General features: G+C 41.2%; 1 protein-coding gene across 4 annotated transcripts in view; it reads right to left on the reverse strand.

Moving 5' to 3' along the window:
• Positions 1–1,926: 1,926 nt before the first annotated feature.
• Positions 1,927–20,918, reverse strand: part of LOC135500660 (ras-related protein Ral-A-like) — a 28,267-nt gene continuing 9,275 nt past the window's right edge. For 3 of the 4 annotated variants that reach the window (XM_064792257.1, XM_064792255.1, XM_064792258.1), the window contains exons 2-6: positions 20,384–20,531; positions 11,922–12,130; positions 11,385–11,559; positions 8,781–8,906; positions 7,242–7,372 (exon numbers count right to left, since the gene is read on the reverse strand). In XM_064792257.1, coding sequence (XP_064648327.1) covers positions 8,784–8,906; positions 11,385–11,559; positions 11,922–12,130; positions 20,384–20,500 — 624 coding nt within the window. In that variant the 5' untranslated portion in view covers positions 20,501–20,531 and the 3' untranslated portion in view covers positions 7,242–7,372; positions 8,781–8,783. Of the gene's footprint in view, positions 7,373–8,780; positions 8,907–11,384; positions 11,560–11,921; positions 12,131–20,383; positions 20,532–20,918 lie in introns of all 4 variants that reach the window. The other variant, XM_064792256.1, reaches the window with a different exon arrangement.

Below are 20,918 nucleotides of genomic sequence, written 5' to 3' on the forward strand. Positions count from 1 at the left end.
GCCTATCACAGAGCATGAATTTAGTGCTAGCACGTTAATCAACCAATCGGTGACCAGGAATAATGGTCGAGCACATAAATCAGCCTATCACAGAGCAGGAATTTAGTGCTAGCACATTAATCAACCAATCGCTGACCAGGAATAATGGTCGAGCACATAAATCAGCCTATCACAGTGCAGGAATTTAGTGCTAGCACATTAATCAACCAATCGGTGACCAGGAATAATGGTCGAGCACATAAATCAGCCTATCACAGAGCAGGAATTTAGTTCTAGCACGTTAATCAACCAATCGGTGACCAGGAATAATGGTTGAGCACAGAAATCAGCCTATCACAGTGCAGGAATTTAGTGCTAGCACGTTAATCAACCAATCAGTGACCAGGAATAATGGTCGAGCACAGAAATCAGCCTATCACAGTGCAGGAATTTAGTGCTAGCACGTTAATCAACCAATCGGTGACCAGGAATAATGGTCGAGCACAGAAATCAGCCTATCACAGTGCAGGAATTTAGTGCTAGCACGTTAATCAACCAATCGGTGACCAGGAATAATGGTCGAGCACATAAATCAGCCTATCACAGAGCAGGAATTTAGTTGTAGCACGTTAATCAACCAATCGCTGAACCAATGGCCGATCCTGCATTCATGACGCACCGCACCCACAGTTACGACGTCGCAGAGAACGGGGAGGGGGTTTGGGGGACTCATCCCCCAATGTACTGACTAAATATGTCAGAAGGACGGGGTTTGGGGGGGGGGCTCCCCATGTCAAACAGTTGAGTGAGTTCACTAGAGCTCGCTCTTTACATATTAATTTTTTTAATGGGTTTATTGCTCTTGAACAATGGAAAGAAGAACAATCAATCTTATTACAACGTTTCCTCTTGGAGTTTGTAATACAGATATATATTGATTTTGAAGGTGATGATGCTGCGATTCGCTATCCAAAATTTGCGCAGTGTTGTGGTTGTCGTTTAACAATTTCCTACTCAACCGCGATGTCTTTAGGAGACGGAGGTGGCTGAGACTGTCCTCACTCGTCACCAACCATCTCGTACACATAAAATGCCAACATAACTAGAAAAATTATTTGCATTTAGCAGCGTTTCTAGATATCGTTAGAGTCTTGATTACATCACAGAGAGTGGCCCGGGACTGGCCGATAGTGATTACACACTGGCCACCTGGGCTAGGTTGTTCAGGCATTAAGTCTTAACGTGAAAATTTTAATGGGTTTAACTGAAAGAGATAACGTCCTTAAGGATACTTACCGTAACTGTTTGGGATACATGACTTATGTGCTTTTGAACAACCGGGCCCTGGCGGAAGCCTTTACGTAGGGACAACGTATGTAACAGAAGTTGGTCGTCGATTTTCAAACATGGAATATTTTATTGAATTAAATCTGCTTGTCCATACTAACAATTAAATTTGTGTAATTTATGACTGAAACGGACAACTCATATGAAAAACCAACTGTTAGAAACTTCGTGTTAGAAACCAACCGGTTGTGATTCTGTAGAACTGGCCTGGATTCTGTACAACACAATCTACGCATAACTGAGCAGAATTGGGATGTTCAAGTGTAATACAGTAGAACCTCTCTATTATAGACACCCTCGGGACTGAAAAGTGATTATTGTCCTTTTCATGGCCAGTTTCCCTGAACTTTCATCCATTGAACGTGTGTGACGAGGGCAATCAAAATGCTTCACAATCACGACATTCCTGTTATCATGGAGAATAATTCGGCTGCAAGATTCATGTCTTGAAAGTTTCACCAACACCTTGAACCGAGGACAGCCGCGTTCCTTTAAAAGTATGTGGTTCAACTCTGAAATCTGTCTAAAGTCAGAAATCTCACATCCCTGTCCCGAAGTCATATCATCACTCCTCACGTGTAAAAAATTGACGAAACTTAATTCTTTTATATATACAATAATTATTATCATCAAGCATCAATATTACAGGCATGAAAGTTGTGTGTAAAAAGAACCTAAATCGTCTTCGTAGCTTCACCATTTTATGTCCGTGGGGCTCTGGAGGGTGGACTACAGGTCGAATTTCTTTGTAGTTTGGGTTTTATTGATACCTGCCCCAAAACCAAACAGGATTTTAGGGGTACAGCATTCTCCATGAAGATTCTTCAGCAAAGTCCAATGGTCATTTTGAGGGTTCAACCTGGATAGGCCATATTTTGTTTCTGGATAGTTCTCATTCATACTTGGTACATGAGTAGATCGACACAACAAAATAACAACCTGAACATTTCATCAAGATTGGTCACGAAGTTAACCGTACAGAGTGGAAAATGTCTGAATTCAATGCATTATGTCAATGTACACGAATGCACACGGAAAATTTTTCGTTACCATGGTTACTTAAATGAGAAAATCCTGTTTTGTTTTGAGAAGAAGACCAATAAAAACCAAACTTTGAAGAAATCCGACCAATGGATCGCCCCACTGAGACACAAACGATGCGGACATTTATGACACTTTCCCAGATGCCAATTTTACTTACACTTTTCAACTGATTATCCTCATTTTCCCGAAATGACTCTCTGCAGATGGGAATATAATTAACTGTCCGACTAAAAATGACCGCAGTGGTTGTGTGTTCTGTGAAACCTCCCACTACGGACACCTCTGTAAGTACATGCAGGACACCCACTTGATTACCGACACTGGTTTTGATAAGAAAGAGCCAATTTCTATTCAATTTGATAACTGTAACAAGGAAACCTCTCTATTAAAGACAGCTTATCTGAGCTTGAGAGTGTCCTTAATGGAGGGGTTTCACTAGATTTTATATTTTCACAATGTCCAAACTATATAATTGTCGGCAAGAATCTCTTTAATAAGCGAGACCAACTTCAATTTGACATCTGATAACCCAAAGAAAATTGCCAGCTTTTTGTAAAATCATCACAAAACGACTGACACTGTCATCAACCAACTGCAAAATGTGTAGTATTCTGCCCGGTTCATAAAAATTCATCTTGACATGCAAAATTTTGCCCACTTGGCCAGTGCACATGGGGTCCTCGGATTTCACGACGACCGACCAGTGCGTTCACTTACGAAAATAACAAGATTATTATCGACTACACTACATCCAAGGTTCTGTACAGGAGAAAAATATATTAAAGTTAGGTTTTGGGCCCTGATCCGTGAGTATTGATAACGTAAGAGTCCAGCAATGTGCAAAACCCTTGGTGAAAAAGTGTAAATCAGCAACAGAAAGTGTAATTCCTGGTGATTTTTGCACGACCTTTGAACAAATTTCCTTGGTCAAAGTGTTTCCTTGGTCAAAGAATTTGCCACCAATTCGACAAGAATAACTTAAGTGGTGCACAGTGCCTCCTGGTGATTGCTTGGAGTACCAGACACCTGAATTCGGGGTGGTTGGTGATAAAGTTTACGACCAGTGTAACAAAGATATGAGACAGTGTCATTAGTACTGAATATAAATTTCAACATTGCCTTTGTATAGACAGATATACAAGTACATGTACTATATACACCAAGTTTCAGTGAAGTTGCTTGCATTAAAACTTACTGCACTACGGCATTGTGTATAACTGCGTTTCTATTTTCCTGGACCACCAGTAATTATTAACAGCGTACCCCTTCGATTATGATCTACAAGTCAACTGCTCGCACAAGTCGACCCATAATAAAACATAAACATCTGCTGGAGACTCAATGGTCCTACAACTAAAAGATAAAGGGGGACTATAGGCAGGAGCAGAGGGGCTAATTTGGCCATCTTCCGGGGACTAATATATACAGTAATGGTACTGGGTCATGTCAGATTCAGCACTTAATACATTCTTCGTACAAGCGTGAATCATTTCGATGTACTGTGAGATGTGAGAGACCCCTCTTGGCGCCTTTGTGTAACTTTATCTTGCCTACCTAGCTGCTGCCTATATTGTCCCTTTAAAATAAATCACTAAAATTTAGTTGGAAAAACATAAACATTTATCTGCATGATAATACCCGCATATGCGGCTTGTATTCACCTAGATTTGCACTACATACTCATCAACAACTCTTTATAAACGCATTTTATACAAGATTATTCTTTGCTTTGTAAGATTTAAGTTTTTTGCACAAGATTATTCTTCCCTTTTGCTGTGGGTGATGTGCATAGCATGACATGTACTTGCCCCTTTGACACGAACAGCATATCATGCCCCACTAATATTTCAGTATACCAACACTTGGTCGTGCCCTCTCGAAACACGCCAAACTCACTTGAGGAACGTTAGTTTCATCCTGATAGAAATCGTATAGATGGTGACACTTTTGAATAGTTTCCACCTTTAAGATATAAGTAAGCTCCATTGTCGGCTCAAGATGGCCCCGGCCATAAAAGGGCTGCTACAGCAAAAGGGTTAACATGCTGCATCATCACCCTTGGGGTTCCACTAAAACTTGGCGGAACCCCGAACCCTAAAATTTGACAGAACCCCATGGTAGAGCCCTTGAGGTTCTGCTAACTTAGCGGTGGGACAGTGGCAAATTTGGCAACACGCTATAAAGATAACTGTGGTTTGGCAGTTGCCTAATCACCGTTAGCAGATAGCGGAGCTTTGAAAAACCAGGGCCAGGTGACAAAGTTAGCATGATATTTGGTATGCTCTGCATCCTCTTCGATCAGAATGTTATCTTTGTTAGAGCAGTGGTGAAAGATTTTTATTGGGAAAGAATGTCAACCAAATCTTTCATATCTGCAAATGTAATTGAAATGTAAGGTAAATGACTGGAACTGATTGTCATAAAAAGAAACATCGCCGTTGACAGCTAGCTTGAATATGCAGCGATATTGGCAGTGATTACAACAACTAATATCAAACTAATTATGAAAGACTTCCCGAGTGGATATTTCACACAATCAAAGCTTTAAAAGGCGCCAAGTCATTAGGAGGGGGACCTATCTATGTTGCATAATTGGGCATTTAATCGAAGCAAGCTACAACACTACATCTTATCATCACTCATTCAGAACAATAATCAGATCAGAATACTGAAAATTTCCTAGTTTTATACATTTGTAAATAATATAGTCGAATTCATAGTTTCATTTCTCAATGTTGTGTCGTGACAAGTCACAATATTAAGGAACAGAATTTGGATAATTTTAACAGTAGGCATCAACAGGCAACTGTATCTCGCAGCTGCAGTGGTCAGAGACAACCCACAGCCGCAATCAGTCCTTCACCATGTTATGGTAAGGCTTTGCAAAAGAATAAGATACGCTCATTAAAATATCCTCTTTACAAGCAACAATTAATAAAATCTATTTATCAATTCTTGTTACAAGCTATGGCTATGGCAGCAAAAATAGGCCAGAGATGCAAAAAATAAATATAAGTCAGATGTAGCTCATTTTAGCAAAAAAATTCAATTTCATCCGATAATCACACAGTTTATTTACAACAGTTTTCACTGGTCAAGCATGCCACATGTTCAGGATAAAACGGTAAAAATATTGACTGAAATAGACGCAAGATGGCGCAAGACAAGTCAGTAACGTCACTCACAAAATATCAACACGCAGTTCTGGTGGTTAATTCAACCAATATACATGTACTGCATCCCTTGGGACCTAGCAGTGAATGAATTCAACCCCAGGGCTACAGGAAATTTCATCTCAAGATACAGAGGAACCTCTCTTAGCAGACACCTCTCCATTAAGGAAAACCTCTCTATTAAGGACACAAATTGGTGGTTTCCATCTGATTTGACTTCTCTAATCAGGACGCCTCTATCAAGGACAGCACTTGTCTGTCCCAAGGGTGTCTGCAATAGAGAGGTTCTACTGTTATGCGTCACAATCATTTCAGAACTATCCTCAAGGCCGAGCCCAGACGGATATATCATTATTACAGAAATTCATAACTCGGCAAGCACAAAATTGCCCACCCAATCCCGACAAAGATTTTACTTAGATCCGCGTTGATAAAAATAGCGAAAAAAACACTTTTTTCTTTCAGAAATTATGGCAATTGGCAAAAATTTGGCCGGTTACAGGTCTATTTTGCTGAATTGTTTAAGAAAAACCGACTCGTGCTACATACCGTAACCATGGCAACACATTGAGCAAACACAGTACATGTTACCAAGCAACACTACGTTACCAAGAGAACACTACACTATCAAGAATGTAACACTACGTTACCAAGAATAACACGTTACCATGGCAACACGTTACCCGGTAATTGACGCTACGTTCAGATTTAACAAAACAACTTCCAAATGGACTGGAACAAATCTTGACAGAGAAATGCATATATGCAAGGTGATGTTTAAGATGTTGGTTCACCAATAAGAAGCTAAAATTTGGGGTTCATAGTCGGATATCGCCTACAATATGGGTTATCATACGACTGTACACTTTAACCCCCGTCTGTCCTGAAACCTTTCACAGTATACCTCAGATGAGCTAATCAACCATGAGCACTTCTGACCGGTACCCATTTATACACCTGGGTGCAGAGAGACAAGTAGACAGAGAGACCTGCCTACAGTCTCACGCCGACAGTGGCGATCGAACCCAGGACCTCTTGACCACAAGTCGAGAGTCCCAGCCACGACATCAAAGCTACTACACCACAGAATGCCTTGTCCAGTGCCATAAACCTCTATCAAGCCTTCAGAATCATAGGGTCGATCTCGAACTTGCTATGATGCAGACAAGCCAGGAAAGAGGTCATTTCTGCAATAACCAACTCCTAGCCACATTTGATAAAGAGGTTCAGATTTTAATCCACGAATGAGAATCAGTTGATTTTTTCTCCGGTCGACTTCATCGAGTGGAGCTGATTGTTTTGTATCATTGTTTCTAATACCAGACATTAAAAACAAACGAATTTCTGACAACAGGCATCACGATATCCGTCGTCAAAATGCCACACTGTTCCCGTTTTTCGAAATCTGAACCACTTGAAGAGTATTTTGTGTCCTTGACAAATCATAACATCCCACAGAAACGATTGATATCCGGGCTGCACATTCGAAGGATCCCCCTCAAGGTAACTTGTAATGTCTAGTCATTGCTAACCACTGCAGAAACTTTCATTTCATTTTTACAAAATCGTCCATATCATTGTGATTACGTTATTTTACGTTTTTTTCAGAAATCATTCCCGGGAGTGAAGCATATAACTTGTAGAGACGAATGTCCGTCGTCACAACTGGTATCGCACATTATTTGCCACGATTGCACAAACGTTTTACTTTTTTACAAAATCGTACATTTTCGTTTTTTACTGTCCTTTTTCTTCTTGTTCTTGCCGTTACTTTGTTTACTCGCTTCCATCTTTCGCGATCGGATCTCTCGCATTAAATCGAAAAAAACCTGGAGAAGGAAGAAAAAAAGGAGAGATCAGACTTAGAGATCGGATTAGAAATGAAGGAAAAAACCTGATATTCATATACATGTTCTGCTTGGTGCGACTCGCTTGCACAAAAATGCCCCTAAAATACTCATATTTAGTCTGAATTTGAAAACTAACAAATCTACTGAGAGCTGAGACAGAGATACAGTGGAACCTCCCTTAGCGGACACCTCTATTAAGGACACCCTCTCCTATAAGGACACTAGTTTCGGTCCCATATATGTTGTTTCCATTCAATTTGACCTCTTCAATCAGGACACCTCTCTATTAAGGACAACCTCTCCTATAAGGACACTAATTTTGGTACCAAATTGGTTGTTTCCATTCAATTTGACCTCTCTAATCAGGACACATCTCTATTAAGGACAGCACTTGTCAGTCCCGAGGGTGTCCTTGATAGAGAGAATCTACTGTATATTTATTCTTGCTATCAATTTAGCATTAATTAAAAGGAAGAAGTCCACAATCTACCTTAAATCCGAAATTTGACACCACTGCATTAAACTATCTGAAAAATCTAATATCTCTGACAAGGAGGATGAGTTGTACACACAGAGGAGTGGTCAGTAATTAAGCTGGATCCTTAACGAGTCAATTAGTAGGAGTCACATGACCAATCTTGAGGGATACACAATGTTTGATTGATGTGGGTAATTGATGAATCAATGTATTTATAGATTGACTGATTGGTTCTGGTGGGGTGTGCTGGCCCGTGGCAATGAATGGTTAGGAACACTCAGGGAGAATGGTTATGTTAAATGTGCGTGGAGCGGCTCGGATCAATGTTGGTTTGAAGCACTCATCACGTCTATCAAGACACAACAACGACTGCATGGACCTCAGGTCACTGATATGGATCACACTTATGGTGTACCGAGGCAGGAATGAATCTAGACGTTTTGACTGACAGTGTACAGTCTGGACGGGGATGTATTTCCATACCTGGCAATTTGGTATGATATCCATACTTGAATAATCACTTGAGCATGACAACGGTGAATGCTAATATTATTGCTAAGCGTATGGACATACATCCCAAAAGGCTAGGTCATGTAGGTATGGAAATCGACCCCCTTCCAGACTTGTGAGGAAATACAAAATAACTTTGGTCATTTTCTCTTGGTAGGAGCCCTTTCTTGCTGTTTTTCAATTAAAAAAAAAAAATCAAATCAAATCTCCGAAAATAAAACACCAGCAAACATTTGGCCCTTTTACATTTCAAATCTGGAAAAATTTGCCAATCACAAATAACATGAATCCGTTTTCATTCGAAAGGTAGCACAAAGACAGAATGTGGGAATCTGTGAAATGGGTAGAACTAGCAAACACACGGAACAGAGAATAAGAAAGCAAAAGTGATCGTGTTACATTTCACTGCACAGTACAGCAACCCTGGCTACTATTTCCACCGACACCATTCTTAGGGGCAGCATCGCGTCTCAGCGGCTTTTCCTCGCGAAGTTTCTTCATGATGCGGAATAGGTCAAAGTAAACCTGAGGAAAACAGTCAAGAGACGGAGACAGAATGAGGGTGGTTAGCAAACAAATGCAAATCGACAGCGTGCGACAAATCGACTGACCAGACATGTCACAAGGTGCACTAGCGTTCGAGAAGGAACCGTGCAACTTACGTTTTATTGTTTCTGTCATGTAGGACACTTTAATAAAATTTCACCCGATTTAGTTCCCTTAATTTATCCCATCTGCCAGGGTACAATGTAGCTAGCATTTAAATTGTAACTGATACATCGAACTCCTGTTAGCATTCGTTAGGTTGAAATTTCAAAATTGCCTGCGCTGTTTTGAAGATGGCAGATAGTTTTTCGTGAATTTTATGGTAAGGGTCAATGCAGTTGAGGTATTGCCGAGCCAAACTGAATTGTGGAACAACCTATCTGGTTTGAAGTCGGTTTAACTGCCTGATCTTGATTTGTTGAACACTGTCAATAAGGACAAACAAAGCAACGTAAAAGCAGACGTTATAAACAACAAAACAAACAGCTTGAAGCATGCAATAGTTTAAGGACTAGAAATGTTTAACAGATTAAGAAGTTATGGAAAGCTAAAATGTGCTGAATAGTTGCCAAGAGGAATGTGTCAATTCAAAGTAGGATCACCAATGGTGGTTAGGTTCCTCGCAAACGAGCGATTTAAATCACTGCGACATGAGATCACGATCGCGTGCGACAAAACTGATATTGTGCATTGTTCATCGCAGCGATTATAATCGGAGGTCACTGCGATATAAACTGCTCGTTTGCACAGCACATCTGACCTCGCTACTGCATTATGTCATCCTTCAGACAGCCAGATTTCCAAATGTCCAAACTAATCAAGCAGACTCTGAAGCACCACACAGACAAGCAAGTTTAGTTGCAGCGACCTGCGACTGAGCAATGACGACACGACGAGTGATTGCAATTCAAACAACCGGCGTCCGCATTCCAATCACAATCATCATGTTGTCACGACTATATTACAGGTCGCGGTAACTAAAATTGCTTGTTTTTTGCGGTGCTTTAGAGAAGACGGCCCATCCAATCAATCCAATAATTAGTCTCAGCAGAAACTGCCGCCCACCACTAGCTATTCGTTCAAATGTCATCAAGGTTCGGAAGACAATGGGGGACCGATCCCATAGACATAATAAGAATATCTGTCTCATCAGCAGATTGGTACCGAGGTGTTTGATCCTCAGAGGCAAGGAGATGAACTTGGTATCTTTAAAAGATATTCAGCGACAGCGTGGGAGTGGTTCACCTTAATCAATGTCGATGATGTGACTTTTTCTCTTGTTAGGTAATTATGAGAGGGACTGTCGCAAAAGGACAGAGAGGCAACCTTCTTTGACGTTTGCTTCGAGGCTGTGGCGGGTACCAATGTGATACAAGGTTGGCATGGTGCAAGCTTTGCCACTTGCAGATCATCAACTTTTGGCTAAGGATCTTTAGAATGTCAAATGAACCTGCGTCCAGAATGTCTTGTTCAGTTCAGAGATGACACCGCCATTTTTTAAAGAAAATATCGACCCTTTTGCTGCGGGTGACGTGCACAGCACGTCATGAACATGGCAGCAAGACGTGTCGATGACGTGCAGAGTACGTCACGCCCTACTATTGCCAGCACTTGGTCACACACTCTCTCAACATGTATCTTACCATCCATTTTCTGTTTTTGAATTGTCAAGACCCCCTCTGACCCCCACTCAAGACCTATAGCTTGAACAACGCATTGTGCGTCTAAAAGAAAATGAATTCCAGAGAAAATGGTGGTGTCACCTCATCAGGTCACAAGTTTGAGGCAGGGCCCATGCAGGAGTCAAACCCCACACCCATGCCACGTGACTTCCAGACCATGACTGTTCCAGTTTTGAAAGAATTATGACATTTCAACAGAAAACTACCATAGATCTGTTAAAACGATATTTCAGATCATCTTGAAGCTTCAAGGGCTAACATTCACACAATGAGGCAGCAAGCTTCTGATTGGCACAGAGTCGTGTTCTCTTTCGAGTCCTGGCTAACAATAATGCTAACAGCTCATGCTATGTCGTTTGTTGTTAATTTCAGATGACCTCACGTGTCATGTTTTGGCGCAATCGACAATGAGAGCCAGCAAATGACGTCACAATGATGGTACAGATCTTACAAGACGTAATTGATTTCACCGTTGTCCTTTCACCACTGTTGTTGTTTTCTCGTATCTCCTGAAGAACCCTCAAAAGAACGCAAGAGTGACAGCGCCCCCTTCGTGAATTCTTGGGAAACTAAGCCAGTTTGTTGCCCTCATAACGAGCAGATGTGAATGTTAACCCTCTTAATATGCGTCAAGATGATTTTGAATAAGGACCCATCCATGCACAGTTGAAGGACAAAAACAAACACAACTCAAGAAGGACAGGTGCAGGTTAGACATTAATCCTAAAAACCTCTCCGAACCAGCATCGAGCAGAGCAGTCCTCCCTATACCTACTTTATCAACATTAGCCCTAGTTTTTGCAGACGTCTCCACGTAAGGGACGTTCCATTGCTGCGCCCGTCCCTGTGCCTCTTCTATCGTGACTTGGCGTTTATCTTCTAAATCTGCTTTGTTACCGACCAACAAGAATGGAATGTTCTCGTCATTTTTCACCCGTAAAATCTGTTCTCTGTAAAAACATTGGCAAGAAGTTTTACTTTGAACGAAGGGAACAGAAATGTCTCCGTTCCGAAGCTGATGTTCACAACTCATATCTTCGATTTTGACTTTCTTGGTTGGGAGTGCCTATACGATCATTAAAAGGTGAAATATACACAGGCCATTAAAGGCTTACCGCCGTTGTTTACTTTGAAATTCCTAGTATCAAATGTAAGCGACGCTCTGATTGGGCGCAGTGACTTCTGTACAGGCACTTCACCAAATGAGGGCAAATGTCTCAAGGGTTTGTGTGCAGGTCCGGAGAAACGAACATTAACCCCCGATTTCCTCAGGATGGGTGCCCCTCGACCGACATGAAAACCCGAGTCTTACCTAAATTCTGCCGTCGCTTGAAATGACTCTTGTTCTGTTATTGAAAATACACATAAGAAACCTTCCCCGCTTCTAAAATAGTTGTCCCGGATGGCGGCATAGTCCTCCTGTCCCGCCGTGTCGAGGATATCTATTTGGACCTCCTCCCCGTCTAACACAACCTTCTTTCGGTACGAGTCGGCCTTTGTTGGTTCGTAATCTTCTACAAACTGCAACGACAGAACAGATGAAATGATTAGATTATAATGAAACCTTTGAAATAGCAAACAACGTTGAAAAGGCAATTTCGTTTTTATTTTTGCATCCGATTTTTCATGAGACGTCCAGGTGGTAGCAGTTGGCTCGAAATGGAATACATCATTAATCATGATGTATATCATATAGCGTTAAATCCAACTGGTTTCAGTCACTCTAAGCGCTTCACATTATTACCCCTACAGCGCCCAGGAATAACATTCATATTGGGCCATCTCTGCCAGCTAGGTACCCATTTACTCCTGGGTGGAGAGAAGCAAGTAGGGTAAAGTGCCTTGCTCAAGGACACAAAGACGACTCAGCAGTGACCGTTCCGAGAATCGAACCCACGACCTCCTGATTATGAGCCTGGTGCTCTAACCACTAGGCCACCTCAAATGTCCCAATGGCTCCTCCTTACAGATTTTTTGCCCTTCTCCTAAAATACTCCTCAATCTGATGCCTATTAACCTTGCCAATTTGCCTTGCAGTGTAAAAATACTTTCTTATTTTGCTTCCAAATTCAAGAATGTTGGTTTTTTTTATATCAGAGTACACCTAAGATCAACCAAAATGAGCCAAATGGAGAAATTGTAAAGAAAATTAACAATTAGACAAAATGACAACAAGGCAAATTGGCAATTTGAAGGCAAAGTCGAAGCAAATCTGTAGATAAAAGACCTCTATGACTTACAGTGGACCAAGTGAAATGGTGAATGGCCTACAGGAAAAACTGCAATGAAGCTAGTACGATACTTGGAAAATGGCAGATAATGATAAGGTAAAATTAATGGCCAGACACCTATATGTATGATATCAAAAATATATAAGCTCGCCTCATATATTTTTGATGATATGAATCTGTTCTTAGTTATAGTTCATAGATATAGACCTTGCTTACCACAGTAAACTGAAACGAACAAAAAGATTGGAATTAAGAGAACATGTAATCTCCATCTAGTTCTGACTCGATGCTAACACTCTTCTAACGTTTATAGCAATGAAAATCAACCTAACTAACACCCATCCACTTTAACTTCACTGTGCTTACGACTCGGCGACCAAACGCCAAGGTACATTCTGCAGGACTGTCCCTTGATGAAAAGAAGACAGGAATTTTGGCCGGAGCCATTGGGTGATATGAATAAAAACTAGCAAATGCTTTTACTTAAGTTTTGTACAGAAGCGCCTAGTGTAAATGTACGTGGAGTTTTAGAAAAAAGCATTTGCTAGTCTTTATTCATATTACCCATTGTCACTGAAGACTAAGCTATGGGGAACAGCCGAAGACCTGCAACAAACAACCGATTTTGTCGCAGCGCACGACTTGAGGTTATAATGGTTATGAAAATCTGAACGCAGAAGAAGAAAAAACTGTGCTTATCATGCCTTTGTAGACAAATGTTCAAACGCAACACAGCTACTGCACGACCGAACCTCCGACAATCCCTGTTGGTACATCAACAAAAATATCCTGATTGCTTATTTAAAGGGATCTCTGTTTCAAATATATTCACAAAATAATACATATTTTTGATTATTTGCCATTTTTCTTAATGAGAAAATGAACTTTGAGCCTTCTCAAGCGTGACAGACACAACCTTATTAACATTGATTTTCAAACTATTAAAACCTCGACCACCTTTTAATAGATTGACCTTTAACACGCTTTTGTACCTGAACCAATTAATTTGTCATTAAAGGCAGAGTTTAAGTGCAAGGATCGAGAGGTTTGACGATATGAGTCTCCTATTACCAATCAATACTGCCAGCCAGTGAAGCGTTGAAGCCTTTCATCATTCAATCCTCGTTCAACTCAACATTTGAAAGGATTTTCAATCAAGATGTTGGATTAATGCCTCAGTTCATCGAGAAGGGTTCAATGACACTTCAAGGTCTCATACCTACTACAGGGTGGCCCAGAATTATTTTCCCTTCCACAATACTAGAATTCTATTGTGTGGTCCATTGTGTGAGGGAAAAAAATAATTCTGGGCCACCCTGTAGATGATACGTCATAGTGTCAAGGTCTCATACCTACTACAGGGTGGCCTAGAATTATTTTTCCTTCCACAATACTAGAATTCCATTGTGTATCCATTGTGTGACGGAAAATAATTCCGGGCCACCCTGTAGATGATACGTCATAGTGTCAAGGTCTCATACCTACTACAGGGTGGCCTAGAATTATTTTCCCTTCCACAATACTAGAATTCCATTGTGTATCCATTGTGTGACGGAAAATAATTCCGGGCCACCCTGTAGATGATACGTCATAGTGCCCGACTCATACAGAGTCCAAAGGCATCACAGTTAAAACCTTGATTGTCAAGCTGCTCTTATCAGACTTATCCTACCATCAGGCCATGAAATTTCTTTCCGAAGGGCACAGTTCCTGAAAGTTGATACTGTAGCCAGGCCGTGTGACCCACTGGCCCCATCGCAAAAACCTAATGGCAAACTTGTGAGGTATTTCGGCAGTAAATGACCTTTTTTCACATCTAATTGACCAGATACAGTATGAAGTCTTTTGACAAGTCGAGACAGCGTGATGACAAACCTAATGACAAACTTGTGAAGTATTTCGGCAGTAAATGACCTTTTTTCACATCTAATTGACCAGATACAGTATGAAGTCTTTTGACAAGTCGAGACAGCGTGATGACAAACCTAATGACAAACTTGTGAAGTATTTCGGCAGTAAATGACCTTTTTTCACATCTAATTGACCAGATACAGTATGATGTCTTTTGACAAGTCGAGACAGCGTGATGACAAATTTAATGACAAACTTGTGGGTATTTCGGCAGTAAAAAAAGGCCTTTTTTCACATCTAATTGACCAGATACAGTATGAAGTCTTTTGAGAAGTCGAGACAGCGTGATTAACAGATAACATGTTGTTCTACTCCGCTATCAATCGGTCAAAACACTGAAAACCGCCAAAAAAAGTCAGTCACTGCTGGGTCTTTGTCATGAAAGCGAAATCCCTTTCTAAATTATACATGTACGATAACAGGCAAGGGAATGAGAACCATTCTCTTTGAATTAGTTATCAGAACGGGATAGCGAAACCTCACTATTTTGGCCTGCTTATCCACGTTAATGTTTTTCTATTGACGGTCGAGGAAGTCCCTCAAGTGAAACTCGGAAGACGCCAGGAAACATGGATGTGCCGAGAATGGATTTTGGCATCTCGGTTTACAAGTTATAGTATACAGTAGAACCTCCCTTAGTAGACACATCTCTATTAAGGACAACCTCTCTATCAAGGACACTAGTTTTGGTCCCAAGTTGGTTGTTTTCATTCAATGTGATCTCTCTAATCAGGACACCTCTCTATCAAGGACAGCACTTGTCAGTCCCGAGGGTGTCCTTAATAGAGAGGTTATACCCTAGTTATAGTACATGTAGCAGTATCGTAAGGGGGCTGCCAGAGTGTTAGGGTGGAAAGACTGATGTTCAAAATGAACATCAGCATTTGTCATCGCCAGGGTCTTGCGTTCCATTCCTGGGTGGAGTACATGAGAACCTCTCTCATTAATAAGGATACCCTTGGGAATGGCAAATGCCTTCTTAACTGAGAGGTATCCTAATTAGAGAGGTCAAATTCAAAAGTAACAACCATATATGCTGACTTCTAAGACAACACTTTTTTACGCTCCAACGGAAATACATGTGTTTAGAGTGTACAACATCAAGCAGTCTCGAGCGATCAAACAACACAGCAACCGATTCCATATTTTCGTCATCTCCTTTGATCTTGTTTGACTATTTTTGGGCTGTGATATCAATGCTTAGAGATTTGGAGACAACTTTTCTATCATCTTTTATAGGATTTTCTTCATTCTATATTTGATGTTACTAAGGATACCAAGAGCTAAGCTCGCCCAAAAAGGTTCAGATATCTTGTCCTATTGAGAAATATTGGAAGTTCAGCTGAAATGGATTAGAAAATTTATTATAGGTGTACTCCATTTAATGTAAGAACTCCACCTGTAAAGAGTTATCTCTCGTCTCTCAAAAACACACCTATATTGGGTGTTTCGAAAAATTCAAGGCCGGGTCGATTTGGCAAGCCGCTCGCCGAACAGGCATCTTTTTTTGTCCTGTTTGGAGAGCCGCTTGCCAAACAGCACTAAAAAGCCACCCTGTTCGGCCAGCCGGGCTTGCCAAACAGGTAAAAAATCTACCCTGTTTGGCGAGCTGGAGACTTTACTTTAATATTAATGAGTTCGGCTCTCCATTCAGGACAAGAAAAAGTCACTGTTTGGTAAGCCGGGCTTGCCAAGTAGTCACTTCCAAAATTCAAATGGCTTATTCGCAATTCTTATCTCCACCCGGTCCAAATCTGCATGGAGCCTTGACTGGGCGAATAAAAAGATTTAAATGACATCAATTCCTTCCGATTCCAAACAGCTGAAATCATCTAAAAAGTTATTTGTTTCTTTTTGAAATTATTACGAAACAATCACCGTGGTAATTAGGTAGCTGCTCCAGGTAATTACCAATCAATTTTTCAAATTAGCCATGTGAACTCGTCGCTGGGAGCAAGTTTTTTTCACAGAGTTGACATTCAGGCTTATTTTCTATCAAGTTATACGTGTAAATCGCACAGCAGATTGAAACCATTCAGTGCAACCGGAGGATAAGCGGGGTACATGCTCTTCTGACATTTAAAGGGGCTAATTTCATATCAAGGGAAATGTAGATAATATCTGGCGGTATTTGTGTGAGTTTAGATAACCTCTTTATCTATAGTGCAAAACGTCTCAGTTTCAGCTACAGTCCGAATCACAATTGACATCCGTCTTGCTTCGCGTCAGTGACGCGCAGTGTACACGCGCTGAGTTGTGTGTCAAGGACGCACCCGTGACGTGCTTATTTCTCTCTCTGTTTCGCACACATTACGTGCAACCTATGTGCTGGGTAATGGCCAATAACACCATTTAGGGGATGTCAATTGTGATTTGGACTGTAGCTGGCATTTGGAGTAAGGTAAAGTGGTACGATTAAAACCCAAGTGCAATTATCACAACAGTGTAGAGAGCAGCTTGGAGTACGCATGAAATGTACTCGGAGGTTATAATTGTACCACCTTTCCTTACATACTGACTGTCTAGATGGTGCCACCAGTTCTGTATTAACATATTCCATGCTGCCATCTTGAAAACTGCCACAGCTCCTGACGTCTTTACAGTATATCTTAAATTAGCCAGGAAACCACAGGTGGTGTCAACTTGAAAATTGTGATAGCTCCGGACTTCGTTACAGAATACAGTATCTAAAATTGGTCAGGAAAATACAGGTGCTGTAAACTCGAAAATTGCGACAGCTCCTGACTTACTTCACAGTAAATTCAAACCGCAGCTGCCAAGAATCTACAGTTATAACTTAAGTAATGATTGCAAATGTTCCATAGATACCCCAAGGCATTTTCAATAGATTTATCAGAATACATTGAGGTAACAATCCAATTAGTGACTCTAATTGCCAATTAGTGGACTCCTCTAATCAGATTCTTACAATCAGGGCGATGATGAAATCAGCTTTTTCAATATCTCATAGGTTGGTTTGTCTGTTAGTTGTTTCTTTCAGATGTATAATTCTTGGTTCTAATAATATATGCACATTTTTGAAATGAGGTCATATGCGTTGACATACTGTGAAACTGGTCAGGAGCTGTCAGGCCCTTTCAGTGTTTTCCCTGTTTTTGATATAAAATGTGTTGTACTACAGGAGTTTTGTTACGTTTCTTTTACGCAGACGTCAATTTTGTTGATTGAAACTCATATTTTCTTGTTCTAAAGGGACAATATAGGCAACAGCTAGGCAGGCAAGATAGTTACACAAAGTTGCCAATAGGGGTCTCTCACATCTCACAGTACGTCGAAATGAGTCACGATTGTACTTGCATTATATTTAGTGCTGAATCTGACATGACCTAGGGCCCTTACTGTGTATACTAGTCACCTGAAGATGGCCAAATGAGCCCCTCTGCTCCTGCCTATAGTCCCCCTTTAAATGCATTTCAAAGGGTTTTTGAGAGATCTGGTTAATTGGCACTGTGAGTTGGTTGAGATGACCCCGGGAGGATTCGATATAAGGATTCCCGAAGAACATTTGACCCACATGTTCAAAACACCTGGGGAAACCTTTAATTTTTTTGTCTCTCAAACATTCTGAACATAGAAGAAGACCCGTCTGTCGATGCCTCAATGTCTTCTGAGCACATCAGATGGCAATAATTGATTTCGTTCGTCTCTCAAAGCGGCACAATCATTAAGTTAAAGATGACCGCACAACACATCACACCCTCGGGTGAAATGGATCCCTTCGTTTTACAACGCGTGTTAAAATGAGATGAATCACGAGCAGAAGCTGTTGACACTCGAGCAAACTTTGATCGATAATGTCTGATCTGTACAGCGAGACTAATGCACGAAAGCCTGAGGGTTGAGGGAGTGCATATGAAACTAATTATTGAGTATAGTATGGTGAAGAATATTTCTCTCAGGAACACTCTTGTCAATAGTCAAGCCATCTGCATTTGGTGATTCCCATTTGATAACTGCCTCTGTTACCCAAAGTTGGATTCTACAGTACAAACCCAAGTTGGATGCTACAATCCAAAGTTGGATGCTACAGTACAACCCAAAGTTGGATACTACAACCCAAAGTTGGATGCTACAACCCAAAGTTGGATGCTACAACCCAAAGTTGGACACTACAACCCAAAGTTGGACACTACAACCCAAAGTTGGATACTACAACCCAAAGTTGGATGCTACAGTACAACCCAAAGTTGGATGCTACAACCATGACAACCCAAAGTTGGATACTACAACCCAAAGGTGGATGCTACAACCCAAAGTTGGATGCTACAACCCAAAGTTGGATGCTACAACCCAAAGTTGGATGCTACAACCCAAAGTTGGATGCTACAACCCAAAGTTGGATGCTACAGTACAACCTAATTTTGGATGCTACAGTACAACTTAAAGTTGGATGCTACAGTACAACTCAAGACGCCTAGACAGAAGGGAGGCCACAATCATTTTCGGCTCATAACTAGCCAAGTTTGCAGCACTCTTAGTATATCATCATGTTGTAACATGCAAAAAGATGTCTTTAGATGACATGTTTGTTCCGTGCCAAACATGTGCATCGTTCCTATTAGCACCTCAAGTCAACATCATTGCCATGGTCTTGTCAACATATCACATATTGGAGTCAGTTTGTCCAGCAATGGGCACGGCTAACGGGCATGTCAGTCAAGATACGACAATGGAATCCTCCACTTGACAAGGTCAATGAAAGTCTTTTCCGAGTCTACGATTGTTCACGCAAATGTGGACAAAAATGAATACAGCGTAAGGAAGACCTGTTAATCCTGCATGAATCACCACCAGTACTTGTGGGATGTTTTATATGGTGGGTCACCATGGATACAAGACCAAGTCTAAAGTAATTACATTCGGTTATAAACTCAACCAGCTATAAATAATGAATGGTTGGCAAACACGCTCTGATGCAAACTGTCGTTGTTTATCGTCATTTAAAAGGGCATCGTGCGGGAACATGGTGGTCCACTCTCCCAGATGCGGGGCTTTCCAATTTCTCCTCAGAGCGGGTGGTCGCTGAAGGTCCCTGCTGTAGAGATAATGCCGCAAAAAACGTGCATGAACCCGAACAGACTTTTTGGGACTGATTGTATGCATCACTTAGCCCTGATAAGAAAGTATTGAGGCTGCAATAGACTTGTTTATACTCATTTGCCATGTGTTTGTTGGTAAGAATGTGATTGGGGAGTCAAAAACCAACAAAATTTTTTTTTGTAACAGGTTGTTGAAGTCGGCCCCTGGGGGGGGGGCAGCCTGTCGGTTTTCTGGTGCCCCCTGGTTCTAAGCCCTGCAGATGCAGTGGCACTATCGTTTAGTCTACAACTGATTATTCCCACCCTAGTCTACAACTGATTATTGCCGATGAACGTTGTTACTGATATTGCACTTTTAAATGGTGTAACACCAGAGATTGGGTGCCAGCTTCCAGTCAGAGCTTGGGTTGGCCGCATTGTTTTATTCCACATGTAAAAGAGAACTTTGTTAAACATCAGAAGAGAAGCGCTAAGCAAATGTAAAACAGTTTCTAACAATCTTAACGCTGCGCTAGCTTTCCATTTGCGCATGAACACTTTCGAAAAATTTCTGATATTCGAGCAGGACTTACCTCATCGTACATAAATTGTAAAGTTAAAGCAGATTTGCCCACACCTCCACTGCCCACCATGATCACTTTGTGTATAACAGCGGGCTGCTGGGCCTTGGTGGCCTTTGCCTTTGACATGATTGATTTGTCCTCCCGCGAGGGGAAACAACTGCAAAGAAACAAGGAGAAAGACATTTTAACAGACTTTCCTACAGATCACTGCCAACTATAATTATCACTATGTCACACTAACAGCAGGTTGCTGCAGGGCCTTAGCCTTTGACAAGACTCATTCATCCTGTCCAGAAGGGAGAACAACTGAAAAGAAATCAAAGAATGACTTGAAAATTTGAAAATACAGTCATGGATGCCGAAAGTGAAATCTCTCTTGGTGGGTCCTGAAAGCCAGATAAGTGCGGACCCTTCACACAGAGGTTCATGGCTTTCCAACTACAGCTGCTCGACTGATTGCCAGGCCGAACCAGGGGCACCGGAATACCCCCAAGTTAAACCACCAAGGCAAATGAGCAGGAACAAGTCTAGTTCCATTGTTGCC

Source organism: Lineus longissimus, chromosome 16 (assembly GCF_910592395.1).
Source record: "Lineus longissimus chromosome 16, tnLinLong1.2, whole genome shotgun sequence".
Lineage (NCBI taxonomy): Eukaryota > Metazoa > Nemertea > Pilidiophora > Heteronemertea > Lineidae > Lineus > Lineus longissimus.